Here is a 23,184-nt window from a genome sequence, read left to right on the forward strand (position 1 = left end):
AAAAATTTATTGATTAAAACTATATGTAGATACCTCCATCTTTTAGAGTGTGTAACTAGACATTAAGTAGCCAGTATTCCCTGTAGATGATTTCATATATTTCATCATAAGAGATGCATTTCTAGACTCTCAGAAATTACTGAAGTTTCATCTGTCCTATTCTAGATGAACATTTCTAGGCATTTCTTCCTGCTGCCCTCCTAAGCAGCACATACTCAGTTCCTGGATAAAAATGAACTGTCTCTTCGGTTTGATTTAGACTGGTTTCTGTCCCTTTTTTATCACTGAATACTGAGAAAAAAGTTGAGGCACCAGGGAGTTTTCAGTCCAGCTATTGTGGCATAAATCAATATTTAAAATGCACAGTGGCAATTTTTGTTCTTTTGAAAGTAGGACTTGGTGCTCTGAATTCTTGTAATGTTAAATTCAAGACTTTTTTATCAGTGTTAAACACAAACCCTATTATTGGTTTGTATCCAGAAGCACTACTTCACTGATAAACTAAAGAAAACAGTAATATATTTGTTCTGAAGTAAATATAACAGTAATAAAATTTTTAATTCATGTTTGATTTTTGTGCTTCCCTGGAGGAATTTTCAAGCCATAATACTTTATGAATGAGGAGTTAAAACATTCCAGCTTGAAGAAAATAATTCCTTCACCCTTATTTCTTGATTTCACAGAGTAACAAACTTTTGAGAGCTCAGGAGTGCATGGGTAAAGCTGGCCAATGTAAAAAATCCTGGTTGAAAATACAATCTATCATTTTCCTATGGATAAATCTTCTTCTGAAACATTACTTAGTGAGGTACAGGCGAATTGAAGGTATTCTGTATATCATCTTATTGCCACCAACTTTTCATGCGTGGGGTTTATGAGCCAGCAGGTGACGATAAGCAATTTCACTGCCATATCCCTCTCCTACATTTCACCATAAAGCTTTTAATTCTGTAATTACGTCCCCGATGCAGTGTACTCTGTGACACCCCTCCCAAGTGGGCAGATGTTCCTAAGCAGATCACTTTTATTGTGAAAGGAACCTCCCTTGGGTTTAGCACTGTCAGACTGCATTAAGAGCAGGTATGAAAGGTAAGAAGCAGATGTGTCATGCTATTTCTGTTTGACACACTGTCCCTCTAGCCAATGTTTTCTACTGGTACAGCAACACTGAGCCAACAGGCTAATGAATGGAGCCCGCAGAATACATCGTTAACCTGTAACCTCATCCAGTCTGCATGCAGTCTATTAAATCTGTACTCCTGTGATTCACATTTCTGTGTTTACTGCTGCTGATACATTTGCTGTTGCACTTTATTTAGCTCCCAGTAACATACAGCTGTCTCAGAAACAAAACACCAAGGTGAGGAGACCTGCACTGGAGGGAGAAGATGAGGAGGCAGTGAGGGGCAGTTAGCGACCTGCCGACTTACTTGCACGACGAAGCCTGAAGCCTCTCTTTTCCCCTCTGTCTCTTCACACTGACGGCCCCAGAGCACATCTGCGTCACATGCAAGGGAGGGGGCGGCTTGTTGAGAGGCGCCGAGATAGACAGAAAATTGGATACTGAGGACCTTGACAGCCTCACGGGCGTGATTTTTTTTTTTTCCCCTCCTACGTACAGTGCATATAAAGGAGCCCTGATTTCCTTCTGTGCCAGCTCTCAGGCTTTGCCATCCCAGATAACGGCAGGCACGGGACTCCCCAGAGAAACGGGATGGGAAGACGAGAGGTGGAGAGAGGCTTCCAGGTGACTTTTCCCTCTCTGTCTGCACTCGGTCACGGAGCTCTAAGAGACTGAGGAGGTGCCACCTGCCTCCCGCTGTGGCTGCCGCCTCCGCCGCCTGTACGCCTTCTCCTCTCCGGGCTACTGTAGCTCGCTCCCCCGTTAATCAGATTAGCGCGTCGTCGCAGCCTCCCTCACCCGCTCTTCCCTCGCAAGTGTCCGTCTCCCCTGAGAGATGTCTCTCATTTCTGCCTCTCTCTCCTCCCCTTTCCACTGATCACCGTGCAGTTCTCGTCAGCTCTGGGCATCTCTCCCTCTCTCTTTCTCCCTTTCCTGCTGGGTGTCTCTACCTCCTCCTGGCTCTGTGCATCGCTCCATCCCTCCTCTCTCTCTCTCTCTCCACACTGGTGTGTGTGCGCATCTCTCTCCGCCCGGCGGCTGCCACTCCTCGCCCTACAAGCCCAGCGCTGCCCGGAGGAGCCGCCGCCGCCGCCGCTGCCGGAGAGCGGCCGCCCCGCGCCGCCGCCGCCTGGCCCTGCCTGGCCGCCGTGAGTCCCGCCTCAGCCCGCGCCCGTCCCCCGCCCGCCGCGGCACCATGTCCGGCTCCGGCAGGAAAGACTTCGACGTGAAGCACATCCTGCGCCTCCGCTGGAAACTGTTCAGCCACCCCTCGCCGGCGGGCGGCCCGGCGGGGGGAGGCTGCCTGCCGCCCGACAGCAGCTTCGAGCACTGGGGACCGAGCCAGAGTCGCCTGCTGAAGAGCCAGGAGAGAGGCAACGGTGTCTTCTGGAAGAAATCCGCCTCCTCCGCCTCCTCCTCGGCCCCCACGGGCAGCCCGCCCAACGGGACGCTGCTGCCCGCCGGCGGCCGGCCGGCCACGGGGCACGGCCCGGGACCGCCGCCGCCCCGCACCGTCTTCTACGTGGAGTCCCTGGAGGAGGAGGAGGAGGAGGCGGTGCCCGGCGGGATGGAGGTGGCCCGCGAGCCCGAAAAGCCCCTGGCACCGCCGGAGCGGGAGGAGGCGCCGGGGGGCTGCGCCGATGGAGGCAGCCGGGCAACAGGTGACGGAGGCGGGCACAGGTAGGGGAGCGCGGCCGGTCCGCGGGGGTCATGGCGGGGTTTTGCGGCCCCGGAGCAGTGGCGGGGCGGGGGCGCAGCCGGGCCGGTGTGCCGGCGTTGTTGGGGGAGGGTGAGGGTCTGGAGCGGGACGATTCCTCCGTTAGAACTGGCAGGGTTTGGAGGCGGAGGGAAGAGCGGCGGGGCTGCCGAGAGTCCCGAGACGGACCTGCCAGCCTCAGGGTCAAGGTGCCGCGGAGCAGGGATTGCTGCCCTTGGCCTGCCCCTGGCCTTGCCTTGCCCCAGCTCTTGTCTTGCCCCTGCTCCTGACCTGCTCCTGTTCCTGACCTGCCCCTGTCCCCACCTCCGGCCCTGCGCCTGGGCTGCCCCTGCCCGAGGGGCCGGCCCGAGAACAGGAGCCTCTCAAGGCCGGCGCCCCGCGCTGGGGATCGTCGCTACCCAACTTTCTCAGAAGTTCATTAGAACGCTAGCGGGAGGTGGTGGTGTTCTGGGTAGTGGGATGACAGGTGACAGCACGAAAGTAAAAGCATCCGCTTTCCTGAAACTCGGTGTTGCAGTCTACCTCAGAGAAAAATAAGATTTATAAGAATTTTACGAGTCATCAACCGAGTGAAATCTGAGAGGATGTAAGAAGAAAGACACGTCCAGATTCTTGTGTTTCATACAGATGTGTTAATGTTAAATTTTTTTTTTCCTTCCCATTCTCTGCCCTCTTCCCCCCAGCTGAAACAGAAATTAAAATCATTTGAAGAAGGAAATGTAGCTAACAGAGAGCTTTCAGAAAAACTCTGATACTGTTAGTCCTAAGGGTAAAATAATTCATTGCTTTAACTCTGGTTGCCTCCACCTCCCCATGGTTAAGATTACTTCATTTTCATTACCCTTGTAATTTTTTTTCCCCACTACTGAGAGAAATGTACTGTTCTGTTTCTAAACATGAAAAGAAGTGAAAGAAATTATTTGTTTTGTTTTGTTTCTTCATATTGAAAGTAAAACATATAGTATTAAATATTTTATTACATGAAGGGACAACATTGTGTGTATGTTTGGATTATTACAGACACAGATAAACATATGCATGTGTAACTTTGAGTATGTTGCATCTTCTCAGAGACCCCTAAAGCGTATTTTCTCTCCCTGCATCTCTTATTGTTTTATCAGTTAACATTGTTGATTTCATAGGAACTACATAATTTAAACATGTGGAATAGCTGCTAAGTGACTTAGGGTATACTTTTAAAGCAAAACTGAAGTTTTTATGAACACTGGAAGTTGTTCTGAGCAACAAGAAGGTGCTTATCCTAGGATTCAGTTCAAGTTGTTAACAGATACGCTACAAAGACAGGTAAAACACCAACCCGAAAATTCTGTCTTCAAGGTTTTTGAAGAGGGAATGGGAGAGGTTAAAAACCATTACAAATATAGTTTAAATCTATAGACTTTTCATTAGGTGTGTCACTGATCTGAGATCCTGTAGAGATCTGCATACTAACAGAAACGAGTTGGCACCACTTGATTTGTACATGAGTCAACTTGATAGAATGTATGTATGTACTCTGTGACATCTGATTTCTGCTCTTACTGCCCTTGACTTTCATAATCCATTTATTCCATGTTCTTCATTCATTGCTACTGAAACAACACATCTAGTCATCAGTAGCTAGTGGTCCTTTTGAAGAAGTATGCTCAAATTTGTTCAGATTTAAAATACCTGTGTCAGGAGATGTGATTTTATTATTTATGAAAATGCCTCTTTTGAGCTATGAAAATATTTAAGATAGTTTTAGAGTCTAAGATTTGACTTTCTGTTTCTCATCAAAGAACCTTTCATCTACCTCTACAAACTTAGTATGTTATGTCAAGAGATGGTCAAGTACTGCAAAAATGGCAGTTCTGTGCTTGAAAGTTCTATGAGCCAACAGTCTTTTAATGCCTTGGAAAGTTACGTCCCACTCATTCTGTAGACATAAGTCTTTTTTTAAATGTTTTTTTCTGCTATTGACATATTATGTACAAGTAAAAATTACTTTCTGTTGTTTATTTTTAGCATCTTACTTAGTATCCTTGTACCTCCAAAAGAGTATTGGTTGGATTCTTGTTTGGGGTTTTTGTTTGTTAATTTCTTTTTATTATTTTTTTTCCCAGTTGGTCTCTTCAGCTTGATACATGAATTTTGTACTGGTATCCTTTTTCAGCTCAGCTGGGTTTGTTTTTCAGTGGAGTTTTAGTTACTGTTTTTACATCTAAGCTAAACACTAATCTGGAGGATCTTGAATTCTTGGTTTTAATGTTAATGTTCTGTTACACATTGTGAGGTTTATTTAATGAGAGATTATGGTTGTGTAATAATAAATACATTCTACTTTACTGGTTCGTGTTTTTTTGTATGTTTCTGAAGAACATCCTGTCATGTCAATTGTACAGTACATTTATGCATAAATAAGGTTATGCAGATAGTCCTACTGGCATTAAGAAGACAGAAGAGTTAGATAGGCCATGTTATGAAGTATTTACCTAATTGTTCTATTTTCCATATTGTATCTATAAAAAGAAAAAAAAGAATGTTTTACAGTTAACAATTAGTCTTAGAACACGGTCTGATATCTTGAAATTGCTTGGAAACAATGCATATCAAATTGGTTTAGAGCTGGCATGACAAAATTGTCAATAGATGCAGTGGATATTTAAAGATTTTTTTCTTTTTGATCTTCATTTCCTAAGACAAAACTGTTAGGAAAAAAAATCTATAATATGAATTTATAATTAAGATTTACAAATCAGCCACAAAATGCTTGGAAAATACCAGTGCAAAGATTTGTGCATCCATCATGCACAAATTTGTGCATCATGCAAAGATTTGTGCATCCATTAGAGCCTCAAAGTTTATAATGGAGATTTTACATGATCATGATGGCTCTTTTCAGGTGACATGCTAATCGACCCCCAACATGAATAGAATTCGCTTAGTAGGTAGCTAGTATTTTAATCCCTCCTTCCTGAGTGGTAGCATGTTTTGCTTGCCTTACACTGCTCAAATCCTGTGAAGATGTAATTCCTCATGAGCCCTTGGCACTGTTCACCACTACACTCTATACGTGCCTCACAAACTAGTAACAGGTTTATTTTTACAACAGGCCTATTTTACAGTAAAGGGGTAAGCCAGAAAAATACATAAAAGAAAAAAAAGCACGTTGATTTGATTGGTTTCAGAGCATATAGCACTTTTCTCCCACTATTTTCTCTGTTCTCAGTTGCACCCATAAATGATGAGCCCATCTGCAAACCAGTCCCAAACTCCTTTGGTTGTGTGCAAGAGAAGTGGAGAACACAGGATTCAATTAACATTTTGTTGAAGAGACAGTTCCAAGAAGAATATGCCAGATATGCTTAACCCACATAAAGCAAGCACTGAGAACGCAGAAATTGTTCCTAAAACATACATGAATTTGAAAATACAGCTTCTGAAAGATGGCAAATCCTCCCACCATTATATCTTATCTAATAGTGTACTGTAAAGCAAGAAGCAAAAGGACTGAGTACTGTGCCTTTCTCACACAACAGAGTTTCATGCTCAAATGTTGAGTCACTATAAAAGTAATGAAGAAGGCATTTTACTGTGTTTCTGTCGAGTTTGTCAATGGGAAGTAAAAAAATCAGTATTAATGGGAATCCGAAAGGTTGATAAGTGAGAGGCTGATTTTCTAATTCAAACTGAGAAATTTAGTTTGCAAGTCTCTGTGGTCAAAACTGTTTGTTTAAATTAAATCATTATGATCAGTGTAGAATCAGGAACATAAAAGTGTGCATGGTTAAACTATATGATCAAAGCTTTTGCATAAGCATTTCTTTTGTATTTTTCTTTTCTGAGCTCACAAATCCTGCATTTTTATGCTTTTTCCCATTAGTCTCTCCCGCTTTCAATTCTTCTTCCTTTTCTCCTAGCAACCTACAACCTTGTGGTTGGCATGCTGCTCTAGAAAGTTACAAATTTGAAATCTGTCAGGATGAGCAACATTCTCAATGTAGCTTTCTAATTTAATGAGAAAATATTTTGACCGTTTTAAAAAATGTGGATACAATAGTCATAGATATTTGCTACTTGACTACTTCATGTACTGTTATGTAAGTGTATCTAGTCTCATGAGAGGATTCTGGTCTCTGGTTTCTAAGGAAATGGAGTTTCCTGTTTATAGCTTTCATCTTGGTACCTGAAATTACAAGAAGAGGAGTATCAAGATACCTTCCTATGTCTTAATCTACCCTGTGAGCTCTCACAACTTCAAGTATTTTCTCAGCTGATCATGGCTGTGGCCTTTCTGAGGTGCTATCCACACTTGAACCACAGCTTCTGCTGTGATAACCAGATCCTAAAATTAGATACTAAAGAAGTCAAATCAATAGCTGCTTATGTTTTTATACTATGTCATATAGAATGCTTTGTTAAGAAGGCAATTTAATGCTTGGGGTGGAATATAGATCACACAATTCTGCATTTCTAGGTTATGGAATCAGAAGAAAATAATCCCTTTTTGTTTTTGTCACGAGCCAGTTTTTCAACTTGATTATGAAACTTCTAAAAATGGTTATGTAACTTGTATGCTTTTATATTTATACTTTTAACTTTACTTTCACAAGAAAAGAGTCAGGGTTCCTGTACACCACAGGCCACAGACCTTTCTCCTCCAAAGCTCTTATTCATTCTCAGAGGATCTATGCTCTGTACATGGGATGCAGAAGAATCAGGTGATAAAAATAGTGCAAGATCACATAGCTGGAGACTGTATATATATACGTGTATAGAATTAGATAAGTTACAAGGAGACTCTAGGTCTAGAATTTCCTAACTTTAAAAACTGGCTTTGGTACTTGTAGAACAGCATTTCAAAAGCTTGGCTGTTTGGTTTGGTTTGGTTTTTAACAAAAGAAGCAGAACACACAAGTCACTTCATGTGCTGTCATTTCTTTTGTCCATTGCTTGAATGCAGAACTGAAACTTGAGGATTCACTGTGAATCCCATTGCCACTTGAACTGATAGAATAACTGATATTAAAAGAAAGTTCTGGATTTTTATTTGGGTCATTACAATGGTGATTGTGTACTTTCTCTGCAGAAAAACTGAGGAATTCAACAGGTGACGATATGGCAAATCTTTAGAGTCTTCTGCTGCATTTGGGATTCTAGTAACAAGCAAGGATTCATGTAACTTTCTTCTTGGTGCTCCCAGATTTACTGTCATTTGTTACATCCTCTTTACATTTCTTTTTTTTTTAATTTTTTTTTTTTTTTTGGTATTGAATATGCATTCTCCTGGACCTTATTCTTGCTTTTTTCCACAGTCTCAAAGGATTTCCAACAGCCTTCTTCAAATCCTAGGCTCCTTACCCAGAAATCATTACTTTGTTTTATCAACTTTTCTTACCATCTGCTTCATTGATTTACTTGCCAGGTTACATTTTGTCCAGTCTTGCCTGTATCTTGTCCTAGGTACTTCCAAAATAAAGTCAAATTTCCCCTAGTTCATTAACAGCTTCTTGGACTGCTCATTCTTCTGTTTATGCCTATTTTGTAATCTTTGAATTTCAGTATCATTTAAATCTTCCCGTATCTCTTTTTTAATTTTTAATAAAATCCTAATAGAATTCCCATTCCCATGTTTTTACCTCAGCTCTCCATTTACTTTGTTATCTGATTTCTTTCATCATTTGCTGCCAAGTTGATGGTAGCATTTGCTATGTTTAATGGGTCAGCAAGACACTTTAGTTTGACTAACTTGTTCAGTCCATGATGAGGATTTATCTTCTCTCATCTCATCTCATCTCATCTCATCTCATCTCATCTCATCTCATCTCAGCTCATCTCATCTCATCTCATCTCATCTTTATCTTAGATACACGTTTTTGAATAAGGTGAATTACCTTTCAGATGTCCCTATTTCTCTTCATTGAGTGCAACAGTAGTGTAAAATGGCTAGTTTAGGTTCAAATGTTCAATTTAAATGTTTAGTGTTAAATTAAATTTGATAAAAAGAACAAGAGTTGGACATTGCAAATTCAAACTGTTCTAAAAGGATGGAATAAAGGGAAAGAATTAACTGAATTGATTATATTTTCACAGTGGTAGTAGAAAGCATATCACTCATCTCAATAAAAATATGGATGCTGCTAGAAAGCATGAGCCCATTAAGCACACTAGGAAGCAGAGGACTTGACCAGTTTTTTGGTAGTTGTTACTCGTGTACTTTCAACATTGACAAAACCAACCAGTCCTTTTTTCCTCTGGACTAACTTGCCCTGTTTTGTAGGAATATTTTTTAAATTACAACATTAAGAAAAGATTTGGCTATTATTATTATTATTATTATTATTATTATTATTATTATCATCATCATTATTATTGTTAGGCACTCAATAAAAAAAAAGTTTTTGCATATCTTCACTCCAGTATTTTAATTTAGAAGATTTATGACCTTTGTTTGAAAAGTAATAGTCCTCAAGAGGATAAAAATTTAGATGAAAGTGAATGCTTCTGTACACTGTTCATCAGTTGTGTACTATTCATCAGAGATGTAAATGGAATTTATGAAAACTGCTATAAAAGGGATTGAAGAGGAAAGCCTTAACATGCAAAATTAGGAACAGTAGTTGTACCAGTAGGAATTCTTCATATGTTCCTTTTGCAGCCAGTACTTTCATTTTAGTCAATAAGGGCTAAATAATGAAGTAAAGCATATGCTACTTACAAAGAAAAATGGAAAAGAGTCTTAAATGATTCACCCATACGTTATAGGAGAGAATTAAAATGCACAATAATCTTGAAAAAAGTGAAAGACCTTTAAGAAAATGAATATGGAATAGTGTAACTTGCTATCCTGTCACAACAATAATCAGAAGAGATGTGAAGTAGGATCAAATGTCTAGATGGCATTCTGCAGAAGTGTTGCACTTAGTACAAAGCAAGTAAAATATGAATCAAGTATTCTATACTGCTGCTAAAATTTAATCATAGGAGTAGATGAACAGACACATAGCCTGCGAAAGAAGAATTCCTACTCTCTGATCTGTTTGGGTAGAGCCTCAGCTCTACTGTATTGTCCACAACAAGCAAGAAATGCTTGGATTATTTGAAGAAATTCCAAATAAAAAAAAGTTGCTTTCATTTTGGGAAACATGTTGTACCAATTAATGATTATGACAGGAAAGAAATGTAATTGTATTTTTTAAATACCAAACAGATTTGGTAGTGGTGTGGAGTCTTTAATATCTGGGATTATAAGATTATAATAAACTAGACAAACTTCAGTCCATCATTGCATGTTTAGACAGGACAGTCTTTTTGCCTTGAAGAAAGAAGCACATTCAATAATTTCTCACAAACTGTCAGTAAAGTATCTTTCTATGAAAATGTTATCTGCAGATGCTGACAAAGATTAAAAAAAAATAACCTTTTGTATGAGGACTGAAAGTTTTATTATTCTGTTTTTACAACAGTCATTGAATATATCTTTTAGAATTTAAGTACATCCTCTCTTTAAGTTTTATGACTTTATTTGATTTGCTGTTCCACTGGAGTACTGTGGTGTGCCGAATCTCATGACTATGCATAACCAAAATCAGTGCCCCTCATTTAGACATTTAACGTAATGCACAGACTCATATCTTAAAAAGCATAGTGTTTAAAGAAATTCCACTAATTGAAAGTGAATGCCAGTATGATTAGTTGTGGGGGGTTTGTTTTTGTTTTTGCTGGTTTTTTTTTTTTCTGGGATTTGTATGATTTGTTTGTTTGTTTTTTTTAAGACAGAACATTGAAGCAAAAAAAATAACTTAATTGCATGGAGAAATTTATAAATGGACATTAGCTATTTTGAGTCTGAGTCCTTAAAGGCAAGATTCTAAATCTCCATGAAGTATATGTTATAGTAAAATAAATTTATCCACAGTATTCATGAAAAAATAATTTAAGTACATAATTAAAACTTGTGTATTTAGTTCATCAAAATGTAACTTTAATTATATGAAATCTAGTGTGTTCCTTTTTTTGCACAAGCTTTGTTGTTATCCCCCCCAATTATCCCACTCTGTCATATTTCTCATTACATTATCTTAAAAATATTGTGGAAAAGATAATGAAGTTTATTGCTTCTAGATAGTGAATTAGATACAAAATAAAAAATAAAAGCAATCTTGTATGGTTTACTAATAGCACTAAGTCATGGATAGTGTCATCTCTCTCACCACTGTGCAAATTGACAGGTTGATTCCTCTTCAGGTGACACTGTTATCATGACAGGCTTCAAACATTACTAACACTGAGAGTTGAAATAAGATCTTTTTATGTGCAAGACTCCTAATCCTCTCATAGTAAAAGAGTACACATCATTAAGAGTGTAGTGCATAGAATGAACCATGGATGTCTAATCAAGGAGATTTCTGTCTGAAATGTCCTGTTGCCTTTGTAGTGGTGACTGGAAATGTAACAAAAAAAAGGCAGTGAGTAATTAGGAAAGGAAGGAATGTGGGTTATCTTATGAACTCTTAATATAAGAGGCTTACTTCAGAAGAGAAATTCATTGGAAGGTTTCTTTCCAAATTTTGGTGATTAAGAAATGATGCAGATGTTTCTTAAATCTTTGGTCTGCTGTTGAAATTAATTCCTTTGTGCATGACACAAGAACTTATTGAAAAGATTAGTGAAAAAAAAGGTACAAAAACCTAAAAAAATGGTGAGATTAATTAATCTCAAATGAAATTTGGAAAGTACCCTTTCTTCTTTTTGTTCCCCCTGCAATCTACGTGTTCTTTTACAACAGAGATGTGTCTAGGCATATGTTATTTTGCAAGGTGAAGTCAACATCTCTCTACAGGGGCTTGTTTTTCTCTCTTGCCTTTTTGTGTAGTCTAAACAGAGCCACCCGTGATTATTTTTCTGTAGGAAAAGCTCAATATACTTCAGAATCTTTACTTAGCTTGACTTTTTATGTTAGCATATGAAAGCAGAAGTTGAAAAAACCAGCCCAATCCAACAGATGGTTTGTGCATTCTGCTACAAGCAGATGATAGATTCTCTCTCTAGTGTATGCATTGTCTGCTAAAAGTTTTCAAGAAAGTATGATTATGGCCTAAATTGAGCAGAAAAATGTCAATATGTCTTTTTTAAAATTTATGTTAAACAATTATGAGTCTACATATTTCACCATATGTACAGTTGCATGTTTCTGTGATATACAGAATATTAGATATGTAGATATAGTAAGACAAAACAGAAAAATGCTAATTTCTGGAAATATTGCTGCCTTTCTTTGTAAATGTCGTGTTTTGTCTATCTTGCAAACTTTGCTGTCAGGGCCACAACACTGTAATGAAACTTTTATCTCTGTGTGTTTGAGCATATTGAAATAACAAGTAGATGGGTCTCACTGTCCTCACTGATTTATATTATTGTTTGGTTTTTTATAATATATTTTTCATTATTTAGTCCAAGAAAGTAGATAATAATATTGGCTTTTTTATCTTTTGAAAAAAAACAACTACATTGGAGGAGACTCTGGTGAAGCTTAGAAAAATACAATTCCCTTTTGGGTGCAGGTGAAATTCAATTTATCTCAGATTCCTTAGCATTGCCATAAAAGACAATCTTTCTGTTAGAAAGCAAACTCCAGCATCATACCTGAGTAGGCAGCAGTTGTAATTACTCCCACTTTTCTAAAGGTTTTTCTCTTCAGGAACAGAGCTTTGTCTAAAACTGTCTAAAAAATGCACCAAACAAACACAGACTTTGTCATTTACAATAGACTTTAGATTTTAAGAATATTGAAACTCAATCTAAAGCTGATCTAATTTAAATTATCTATCAAAACCAGGTATTCCTAATGACTGTTAATGTAAATATGTTGCATGCCTTGTCTTTACTGTGCAGTATTTCAGAAAATCTTGTAATGTTATGAATATTTTTTCCATAACCTTTGTCTTTCAATCCCTGATTTCCTTTATCTCATGCTAATTCATATAAGAATGTCTGATGAGTCCACAAAGCAAATGATTACATTAAATTAATCCATGTAGCAAATTTCTTTAGGCTTGTTTGAAAATTAATGGAAGCCAAAATGTGTTGGAAGTAGGAACAAATAATCCATGTGTGTACAATTTGGTCATTCTATTCTAATTCAATTCACTGTGAATGGAAGGATCAGTTAAAAAAGATCTGATGTTTCTTTTCTGTACACAAAGGTGGGATGGACATAAATTTTCCATGAAAATATTCTTGTGATAAAATACGGTTCTGTAAAGAAAGAATGGGAAGGAGTTATTCCACTGCTACCATTTATTGAATAAAATTAAAAATTGAGATTTTCAGAATTACTGAAACTTCCTATATGGCATATGAAAAAAAATCCCAGTCTCATTTAAAAAAATTTTTTTTTCCAAAATCATAATTAGATGATAGTTAAAAAGCCTAAAGAGTATGACAAGAACTAGTACTAAATTATTTAAACTATATGTAGGATTGAGCTGATAAGGGCTTTTTATTTTGCAATTTTTGCATTCTGGTTCATAAAATCATCAAGGTTCTGACTGCATTGTTAGAATAATGGAAAATTATATATCTCAGAATCCCATCAAATGGTTCAGGAGATGATTTCAAATTTAATGGAAGAAGGAAGAAAATATATTTTGTTATTAATTCTCAGATCACAGATCGTCGTTTGGGGAATTTGGCCACCACATGAATGTTTTAAATTGTTTACTTTTTCTGAGCACATAAGTTCTTCCCTGTGAATAGTTATCTCACTTAAGTAATCTTTTGGGTTTTAGAGTCTCCTATGTTTATATAGACTTGCTATATGATTGAGAATGGATAAGGATTTCAATAACAGTAATAAGTTTTACATGGATGGACTTCAAAGTATTCCATTCCTTTTGAAGAAACATGCTAAATTGTCTTATATTAAAGTTTGTAATTTACTATCAGCATAATATTTCAGTCTTATTTTCCATTACTGCTGATAACTACTCAGTAAGATGTAGTGTCAAAAATAAATGAGCCATAGCAATATTATATATAGGAAATAATATTTTTTGTTAAAAGCATAATAGGGGCCAAAAAAAAGCAGTATTACTCTTCTGCTAAACCTTTTGTCACATGCTATATATTGTTCCTGCTTTATGACTTTTTCTAATGGCATTTCATTTTAAATCTCCACGTTGTAGTAGAAAATAATTTCTGAGATTAAAGCAACATTACTTAGTTTTTAGAATTAGAAAATTTAGCAGAAATGGCATACAAACCAGAAGAAGTAGATTTTTAGTAAACCTCCTCTGACTGCCATAACTTTTCTTGCTATTACTTTTGTGTATTGAATTACAAGGTCAAAAACAGTTTAACAACTTTTCCAGATTTTCTCTGCTAAAACTGCAGGCAGTAAGCTTCGATGATCCTCTTTCAGCCTTGTTTTTCAACTGATACATTATTTTCTTCAATTTCATTTTACCCATCTAAAAGACACCTAGTTCAGTAGTCATCTAGTCAACATAAAGTAGTCAGTATTTGAACATAACTTGTCTGAAAAAAGATGTGAATATACTGCACAAGAGGAGTTCTCTCTCTGTGTGATGAGAAGGAAGGAGGATCACAATTCTTGAGTGAGATCATTATTGAGGTAGAGTATCTCAATACATTTTAGCCATTTATATTTAGATTACCCATTTTGCTATATCTTTGTGTATATTCTGTAGTAAATGGAGAGAAATACATACTTTAAGCCATAGTTCAGCTGACATATATCATATACAGTAGTATGTATTAGATTGTGCTTAAGAAGTACTTAGATTTCTGTTCTACCCTTTCTGTGTTTCCATAAAGATTGTCCATGAATAGAATAATGAAGAATAGACTGGGGTAAGGCAGAATCTGAATTTTATTCTTCTTAATGGGCTTAAATTTCTGGGAAAGCAGCCCAAGCCTTGTCATCTAAACCTAAAATGATAAAAAGAATGAATTATAAAAGAATAAATATTCCTTTAAAGGTAAAAGTAAAGAATAATTTTTAGCTGCTGTCTTTCATATATAGATAGAGTTCAAATTACATTTAATACTCTATAAAAGAAGATATTAGGATAAAAATGTAATTCAGAAGGTTCTGAAACAGATAAAAAACAAGAATTGAACAGTGCTGCTAAAGGAAATTATATAAACTACTTTATAACGTAAATTCTACAAATTAGAAAGACAAATGCAAAATGAAGATTTCAGAAATTAACTTACTCTTGCAATTGAAAGTGTTATTTTCAGTCCAAGGAACATAGTTTCACCTATAGAGAAGTGAGGAACCCCCCAACTTTTTAACATTACTGAACCATCTGCTGAGCCATCTATTTGAATTATTTTTAAATGTGCTTAAGAGCTGCATATAAGAATTTCTTACAGAGGTATTGTTGAGAGATACTGGATGAACATTTTTGAATTCAAACAGTGTATCCTGATTGGGGCCTGATCTTGCAGAGCCCCTTAGGTATTGACAGTTCTGCTACTGGTATTGACTAAAATACTTTTGATGTCTGGTGACCAGTAGTTCCTGATCAAATTTTGAGATTGATCAAAACAAACTAATTGAAAGTTTTGAAGGAAACTTTATAACAATTTCATTTTATCAGATCTCAATGGTTATTTTCTTTTTTTTTTTTTCTTTTATGCATTGACCAAAAAGAAATACATCATCAGAAAGGAATATCAGAAAATCGTATCTGTAAAGCAGAAATGCAATAAAATCTGTATTTTTTACTTTCTGGTAGATACACTTGCTATCTTTTAAACAGAAATTATCACAAGCTCAACTCTTGTCTTAATATTTCATAACCTTAAGCCTTATAAAACTTTAACTCTGATATAAAATTTTAATAGATAGCAGAAGATGCTGAATAAGAATGTTTTGAAAGAGGTTCTTTAGCACAAAGAAAAAAAGCAGTGAAGTAATTGTGAATATTTCATGTTGTAAGAACTAGCTTCAATGTCAACCTTCACTTTTTTGAGAAAAAAAAATCCATCAAAAGGTTAGTTATAACCTTTGGAAAAGGTTACTTTAGTAATACCAAGCAGGGAAGCATATGAAATGTTTGCAAGCCTTTGTGTTTTTAGTATGCATGTTTCTGATGTCAATTAATAATATCATCACTCAGGGAAAAGTGCATTTTGAAATAAACAGTGGCAAAAGCTTTATCCTCCAGAAAGTATTTTAAAGGAAAACAAATAAGGGGGAAATAATTGATATGCATTTCAGTTTGAAGTCTGCAATCCCCATTTTATTGTGGGAATTAAATAATAACATTTGAATTTTCAGTTCTGACTATTCCATTTTGCTTGGCTTCATTGGTTCCTCTAAAAATAGAAACCAAAGTAATGAATGACACCAACAAAATTGAAGAAAGTCCACTTAAAGAATCATGCCTGAGATCAAGAGTAGTTGATCACAGATGGATGGGGTAGTCCATTTACGCCAAATTCTTCCATCCACAAGAAGGTTGCTTAAAGCTATATGTGGTGGTACTGTATTAATAAATTCTTGGCTAACTAATATGATTGATGGATATCCAATGTTTTTGTGTTTCCTATCCTCAACTCAGAAATAGCTTCAAGGACTGAAATGAGAGACATTTTGTTTAGAGCTGCATTTCTTTGCTTCCTTTCCATGCCCCAGTTGCTCTGTAGTTTACAGCACTGTCAAATATGGGTCACCTTATCACTGACTACACAAGTTGTGACAAGCATTAATGTGAAGGAGAGTTTTATTCACAATAAAGGAAACAGCTTCTTAAATTATCTTTCCTTCTTTTTTCTCAGCCTTTTTTCTCTTGTTTTTTCTTCTCATTCCACAGCATTGAGCTGTATTGCTGTCATAGCCCTGTGAAAATACTACTTTGTAAACTACAAACATAATAAAATTGCTGGTCATGACAAATGACTCAAGTCAGTCTTTCCTATTAAGTCCATGTAATGTCTGCAGTATGTACTGTGCTGTACTGAGGAATTAGAGTATAGCCTCTGCAGGAGCTAACCTATCAATCTACCAGAAGTAAATCAGACAACGATGAATTGTCTTCTTCTTTAAGAGTATTCATGAAGTCTCTACTGCACATTTTCTGTGGAGGAAAAAGATTTCTGGAACCTTGTGCAGCTTCTGTGTACTGGTTGTTGTTTTTTTTTGATCAGGTTCTGTTTCTAATTTCATTGCATTCATTCCAAATTCATTCCAAATTTCCATGGGGATATTGAGAAGGTTTGATTCAATAAAATGATATAAAATTGACTCTTAATTTTACATATGGAAAGTGTGGACTTTAGAAACATTACCAATAACTGACAGGGATAAGATGCTCACCAAGGTGTGTGTGCCACATCATCTTAAATGTATGGTATCAGATTCAAGATATTCAACATTTCTTCTAAATAATATGAGTGTGGTGGTACATTATGCATTCTAGATTACATATAAACACATACACAAAGAGCTGAATTTTCCATTCCCACAGAATAAAGATACTGAAAATCTCTCAAAATGAAATGGTACCTGTATTTTAAAATAGTGTGAAAAGAATGGTCTTTATTAAGAGAATGCCAAAAGAGTATTAAAATTAAATTACTGTCATATTGCGTTTTTGAGAAATTAAGGAAAAGAACTCACTGCCAGATCAAAGATTCCAACATCTTACTCAGTAAGTGGCTGCTAGCATATATTAACATAAGGAAAGAGTATCAAATGGTATACTATATTTGTTAAGAAAATAAAATTATCCACAATGAATCCAGAGTTACCTTCTAAGTGGGTAATAGACAATTTTTAGCCAAATTAGAGGCTATTGTTTCCCATATATCATGATTCTTCCCCAGTCTCCTTGATTCTGCAGTTATCAAGACTGAGTTTAATCTACTTTTGTTATCATTCAAATGTATTATTCAGTCGTTTAGAAGCATGAGATCTTTCTTATGCCTCTATGATCAGGTTAGATGTGATTATTATTAATAATTTAAATAAAATATTTTATACACTAATTTTTCTTGGGTAAATAATTAACAACAAACCCAGCACACAGATTGTTCAGGGATGTTTCTGTGGAGATCTCTTCAGTATGAAAAAATGACCATTCATTTAAATTCTTCTGAATTACAATCTTTTAGCTGATCATTATTTCATTAAAGATCTAATCTCCCTTTAAAACAGGACAGGTTCTTTCAAAGGTGCTGAGGGGAGGACTTAACCAAAGTTGTATTGAAAAAAAAAGTATATATAGTTATATCATATTCATATAATTGCTGATCCCTTTACATACTAAAACTTCTGAGCTCAGGATTTCGTTCTTGTAACCCAGTTTGAAACTGTAACTTATGTATTCAAGTGTATATGAATCATGTTTCTTACTTTATTTTTATACTAATTTCCTTATAATAGAGTTAAGACAATGACTAGATGTCTTTTTACAGTTGATGTCACACTAATAGGTTCTGCCCATTATTCTGATACCAAAGGTGATTTAAGCAGTAGCTTAACCCACAGGAGATTGCTGTGTATTTCATACAAAATTTGTGGCTTAATAATAAATTATCCAGACAAACAAACAAATTTATTGTTTTCTCTTTCATAAATCCTTGTCTTTAGCAATTTCATTTTGTGACTACTTATCAAATTTTGTTTACAGTAAAAAGAAGACAGCTTCTTTTTTTCTTCAGAGAACCCACATGTGTCCCTCGTTGACTGAACTCAATTGTAAATAGAAAAGGTACATTAAAAAAAAAACCAACAAAACTGAATGAAGCATAGGGCTTTCCATATTTTTAAAACCTTGAAAAATGCATATATTTATGCAGTTTCTTTCCAGGTATGATTCACTCTTTCAGTCAGTGATACTGCAATATTTCTGCTATCCATTTCTTGTGCTTTGCTAGAAATATCATCTTCATTTAAAAAGAGTCTCAAAATAAAAAAAAGGAACAGGCATCTAAGAATATGAAACTAAAAGATTGTTCAGTTTTAGAACTGTCATTCTGTCAAGCTTTTTGAAAAATGCATCAAAAATACTAGTTTATAATAACTGAAAAAGAGAATGGGAATGAAGAATTTATTTCCTCTTTTTTCTATCATTTTCTATCATTTTCTAGTATACAAGGCAAAATTAGAGATATGAGAAAGACTTAATTTTTAGTAAAAGTTAATAAAAAGATTAGATTTTTGTAGAAATGCATAATTATGAAATTAATTATATTTAAATTCTGTTATCAGATATTTAGTAATGACTGTTTAAAGCCCAGCAAATAGCCTTCTGGTTTTGTTAGTACAAGGAGATAATGTGACATCTCCCACACAGATCATTTGATGCTCTGTGAAGCTCATTTGAGCTACTTAAGTTTTACCATTTATTTGGGAAAAGGATTAGCTTCCTCATTACATTACTCATCTATAACAAAGCATCTTTGGGAAGAAAGAGCAGAAGGAAGGAAAACAGGAGTAGTTTAAAAGCTATTTAAATCAGCATTTCTCAGCATTTGGTTATTCTCCACATGAAAGGTACACCGAAGTACACTATCACCTAAGAAAAAGGTCAGAATTCAGGGGACAGTCCAAGCCCAGGACATACATCAGAACATGAGCATACCTGTTCTTGACTTGGTTGGGTGTCTATTCTGGGACTTTTGCTTGATTAGTTTTTTTTTTATTTAACTTCTAAGTTACTTGGCAAAAAGTAATCTACTTTAATGCTGGAGTTCTGATATATACTACTATATAATCATATTACCTCTTGAGTATTCTAGAAGCTTCTGATAATACGGAAAAAATAGTATGAGTTTCTCCCTTTTGAAGAAGTCTGTTCAAGTAGTTTGTTTATTAATCTTTCAATGTCTATGTTTGTACAGTACTGTAACTGATTTATAAATAATAAATAATTGCAGAATTACAAGAATTTTGAAATATGATGATGAATTATGCTGCTGATGCCTAAAATTTTCCTGTGAAAATTTTAGACAAATAGAACTCAAAAATATTTCCTCAAAAATATTTCCTCAATAATATGCAGCCACCTACATTGCTACTTTATTTCCTTTTTTTAGGAAAGTTTGAACATACCTCTGAACTACTTCTGAAAGATTGTCTTTATTGTTTAAGGAGTTTTTTTTTTAATTATTTGTGCTGACTAAAGGATTATAAAGGTCTTCATAAGCTTAATCGGCTAGATTAAAAGCATAGTTAGGGAATTATGTAATCACGCCTCACTTCCTGCTCCCTTTTAAATGCACCTACTAAGAAAAATTCAGAGTAACTTAGAGCAGACAGTTAACATGAAGCACAAGCCAATCTCATTAACAAATTTTTTTTTTAGGTTAGTTATATACAGATATGTATGCATATATATACACATATATGCATATAAATGCACATATGTATGTATAGACACGTAGGTGTCTATATGTTCAAAATATACCTTTTAGTTTAGTGGAAAATCTGTATGGGAAATAGGCTTGGATGTTGTTACAGTTACCATTCACTTCTGCATTGTGATCACTAAGACTGGGGAAGAGGAGATTAAATAACCCCATACAGTCCTGTGGAGAATACCAGAAAGGCCAGGCATATCCTATGACACATGACTTGAAAAAAATGAATCAGTAACAAATATTTCTTAAAACTATGCAGTGCAGTAATACTGTAAATTATTTCTATAATTGATAAAAAGACTATGACATTTAATGCACAAATTCCCTTTGAATTAAGAACTCATCTCTAGAAAGCCTTACTTATTTCAAAAGAGAGCATGTGTTGCTTTTTCAAAATAAATTCGATGTGTTAAGATTTTATTTTGAGTAAGATATATATATATATATTAAATATTAGTATGTCTGAATACATGAATATACTTTAAAATATTTATATCATTAAGAATTTATGACCTTTTTAATAACTGTGATTTAAATTAAATAATCAAATATTTGGAAATAACATGCCAATTGTTTTGACTCTCAGAGAGATACTATTTTATGAATTTATGCCAGCCCTGCAATGCTATTAAACATACTATCTTGACTTCAATCTAAAAAACATTATGTTTCCTCTACAATAGCTCAAGTTTTAAAATCGTTTTTAATTATATTATTTATTCTGTATTAACTGGAGAAATTTAAATAGGAATGTATTTGCTTTCCTTAATGAGGTCTTACATTAACAGTATCTTTATTTCAGTTGCTCTTCAATGCATAGGAAAAAACTAACATCTATGATTCCTTCTAAATAAGATTATTACAAAACAGCAATACTGTTTTCATTCTTGAAAATTTTATTTGCAACTTCTGACTACTGAACCAAACAGAATTGAAGAAGCCAGTCCTCTTCTTTCATAGGAGCTTTACACAACAGTAGTTAAAAAGGGAACAAATAATCGAGAGTTTAACTTTGTTAAATAGCTACTAATGTTCAGAATGCTCTGTAAACAGAAAGGCCTCATAAAAATGCATGTTGGAGTCCTTATTCTATAAAGTATGATGAGCTATTAAGTTATCAGTGTGTGAATAAGTAAGGTGAAAAATGTGTGTGTGTTAGAGGATCAAAAGTATTGGTTTTCTTGATTCTGCTAAATAGGGAAGTGAGAGCAAAAGGTGTTTCTCTGCTGTGTATCTCCCCACTACATTCACAAAGAGCCCATAATGGCCCTTAGCCTTGCTTAGGCACACATCTGGCTTTAGGCATCTAGTTGAGGCACAAAAGTGAGGAATACAAGAACTTGCCATAATGGTAGAAAAAAGGAAAGTATTTCCAGGGAATCTAGCACATTTCTGGTCCGTTGCAGCAGCTAACTCAGTGTGATAAGAGAAGAGCCTTTCCTCATTAGCACCTTCAGCTTTGTGGCTCCTTCAAAGAGAGGCAAAAGAAAAATAAGGGAACATATGGCAGTGCTGTAAAAGGTACAGAATCAGTCTCTCTTGATGAAGGTCAGGGTAGACTGAGAAGTTTCTCCCAGCAGACACCTCCTAGTCTATTCACTCTAAGCAATTGCTCTCAGGTAAGTATTACTCCATGAAATGTGGAATCCTGCTTGAAGAAAACATAGTTTCATACCGCCACGAGTGCAAGATTGTTCCAGAAAATTAGATTTGCTGTGGTATTAAATTTCTTGTAGTCTTCTCTTGCCATCTTTCCTTTGTTCTACCTTCACATGAGCCTATGACATGAACGTTAAAGAAAGGTTGCAAGTGGAATTCAATATCAAGCAGATGAAGTGTTGTTTAGAATCAGCTTTGTTTTTATTATGGACAAAGATCCAAATAGGTATAGATTTTTACATTCTAATTTAAGACCACAAATCCCCTGCCTTTAATGAGACTGTTACTGTCACTGATTGTTGCAATTTTAAATACCTTTTTGAAAAATGTGTGAGGTTTTAGAACCTCAGAAACAATCATGTATTTTTCTACTAATTAAACTGAACAAATGTGGTGTGCCAGCCACGTTTAATTGACAATGTTCTGCATGCATACGGGTTCAATTCTGCAAAGCTGTCATCCATTAAGATGCTTTTTCTTAGCATAATACCAGGATAAACTGAGTCAGTGTGCCTAACGTAAACAGGAATGAAAATAAAAAAGCAAATTGATGTACTCACACATGAGCATGTGTAAAGCATTCCAAGGAGCACTCTGAAAAGGTACTCTTTGGAGATGTACTGAAATGTTGCAATCGTTATTTCTTGTTTAAAAATGCACTGGCAAAACAAAACTATCTCTAAACTGAACAGCAGGCCTGAGGACACTTAAATGTTACTGAGTTAATAAATCGAAAGTAAATCTAAACTGCCACATATTGGAAATCCTTGAATTAGAGTTGTCCATTAATGTCTTACAGTTTTCTATGCGTGGATTGAAGCAAGTGAACTCTCCCTTCCCTTTTACTGCTTTGTTTGCCTTAAGGATTGTTGATCAATCTATCAATCAGCAAGTATTGCAGATACTCCCTTAGAATAAAATTTGTAGCTAAGCTTGTTATCCTTAAGCATTAAGCTAGAATTGCACACAGTTGTACTTAGGCAGCTAAATGTCAACATGTCAGTCAGGCATTGATCCGTCTAAGTCTCTTCAAACATCTCTACTAAGAGACTTTTGAAATAGTGTTCCTAATATTTCATTCAACAGAATAAAATACTTAAATTTTTATTGCTATTCTTTTATTTCATGTGATTTTTATTTTTTTTTTTAGAGCAAGAGAATGCACTTTGTGATTCTGATACAGAGAATATGCTTCAGAAATACTTATTTGTTTAGCACTCCCATGAATTGATGCATGGGAAATCATAATATTGTCATGTGCTTGTTACATGACACAGCTGATGGTTTGTGTGCCACCATCTACTAG

The 23,184-nt window shown here is 35.8% G+C and overlaps 1 protein-coding gene across 1 annotated transcript in view; it reads left to right on the forward strand.

Moving 5' to 3' along the window:
• Positions 1 to 2,318: 2,318 nt before the first annotated feature.
• Positions 2,319 to 23,184, forward strand: part of KLHL1 (kelch like family member 1) — a 180,854-nt gene continuing 159,988 nt past the window's right edge. Inside the window, exon 1 of the mRNA XM_005516413.3 lies at positions 2,319 to 2,803. Within this exon, the coding sequence (XP_005516470.2) occupies positions 2,319 to 2,803 (485 nt within the window). The remainder of the gene's footprint in view (positions 2,804 to 23,184) is intronic.

This window comes from Pseudopodoces humilis, chromosome 2 (assembly GCF_049639895.1).
Source record: "Pseudopodoces humilis isolate 2021_Gansu_Grassland_sample_001 chromosome 2, ASM4963989v1, whole genome shotgun sequence".
In the NCBI taxonomy this organism is placed as follows: Eukaryota; Metazoa; Chordata; class Aves; order Passeriformes; family Paridae; genus Pseudopodoces; species Pseudopodoces humilis.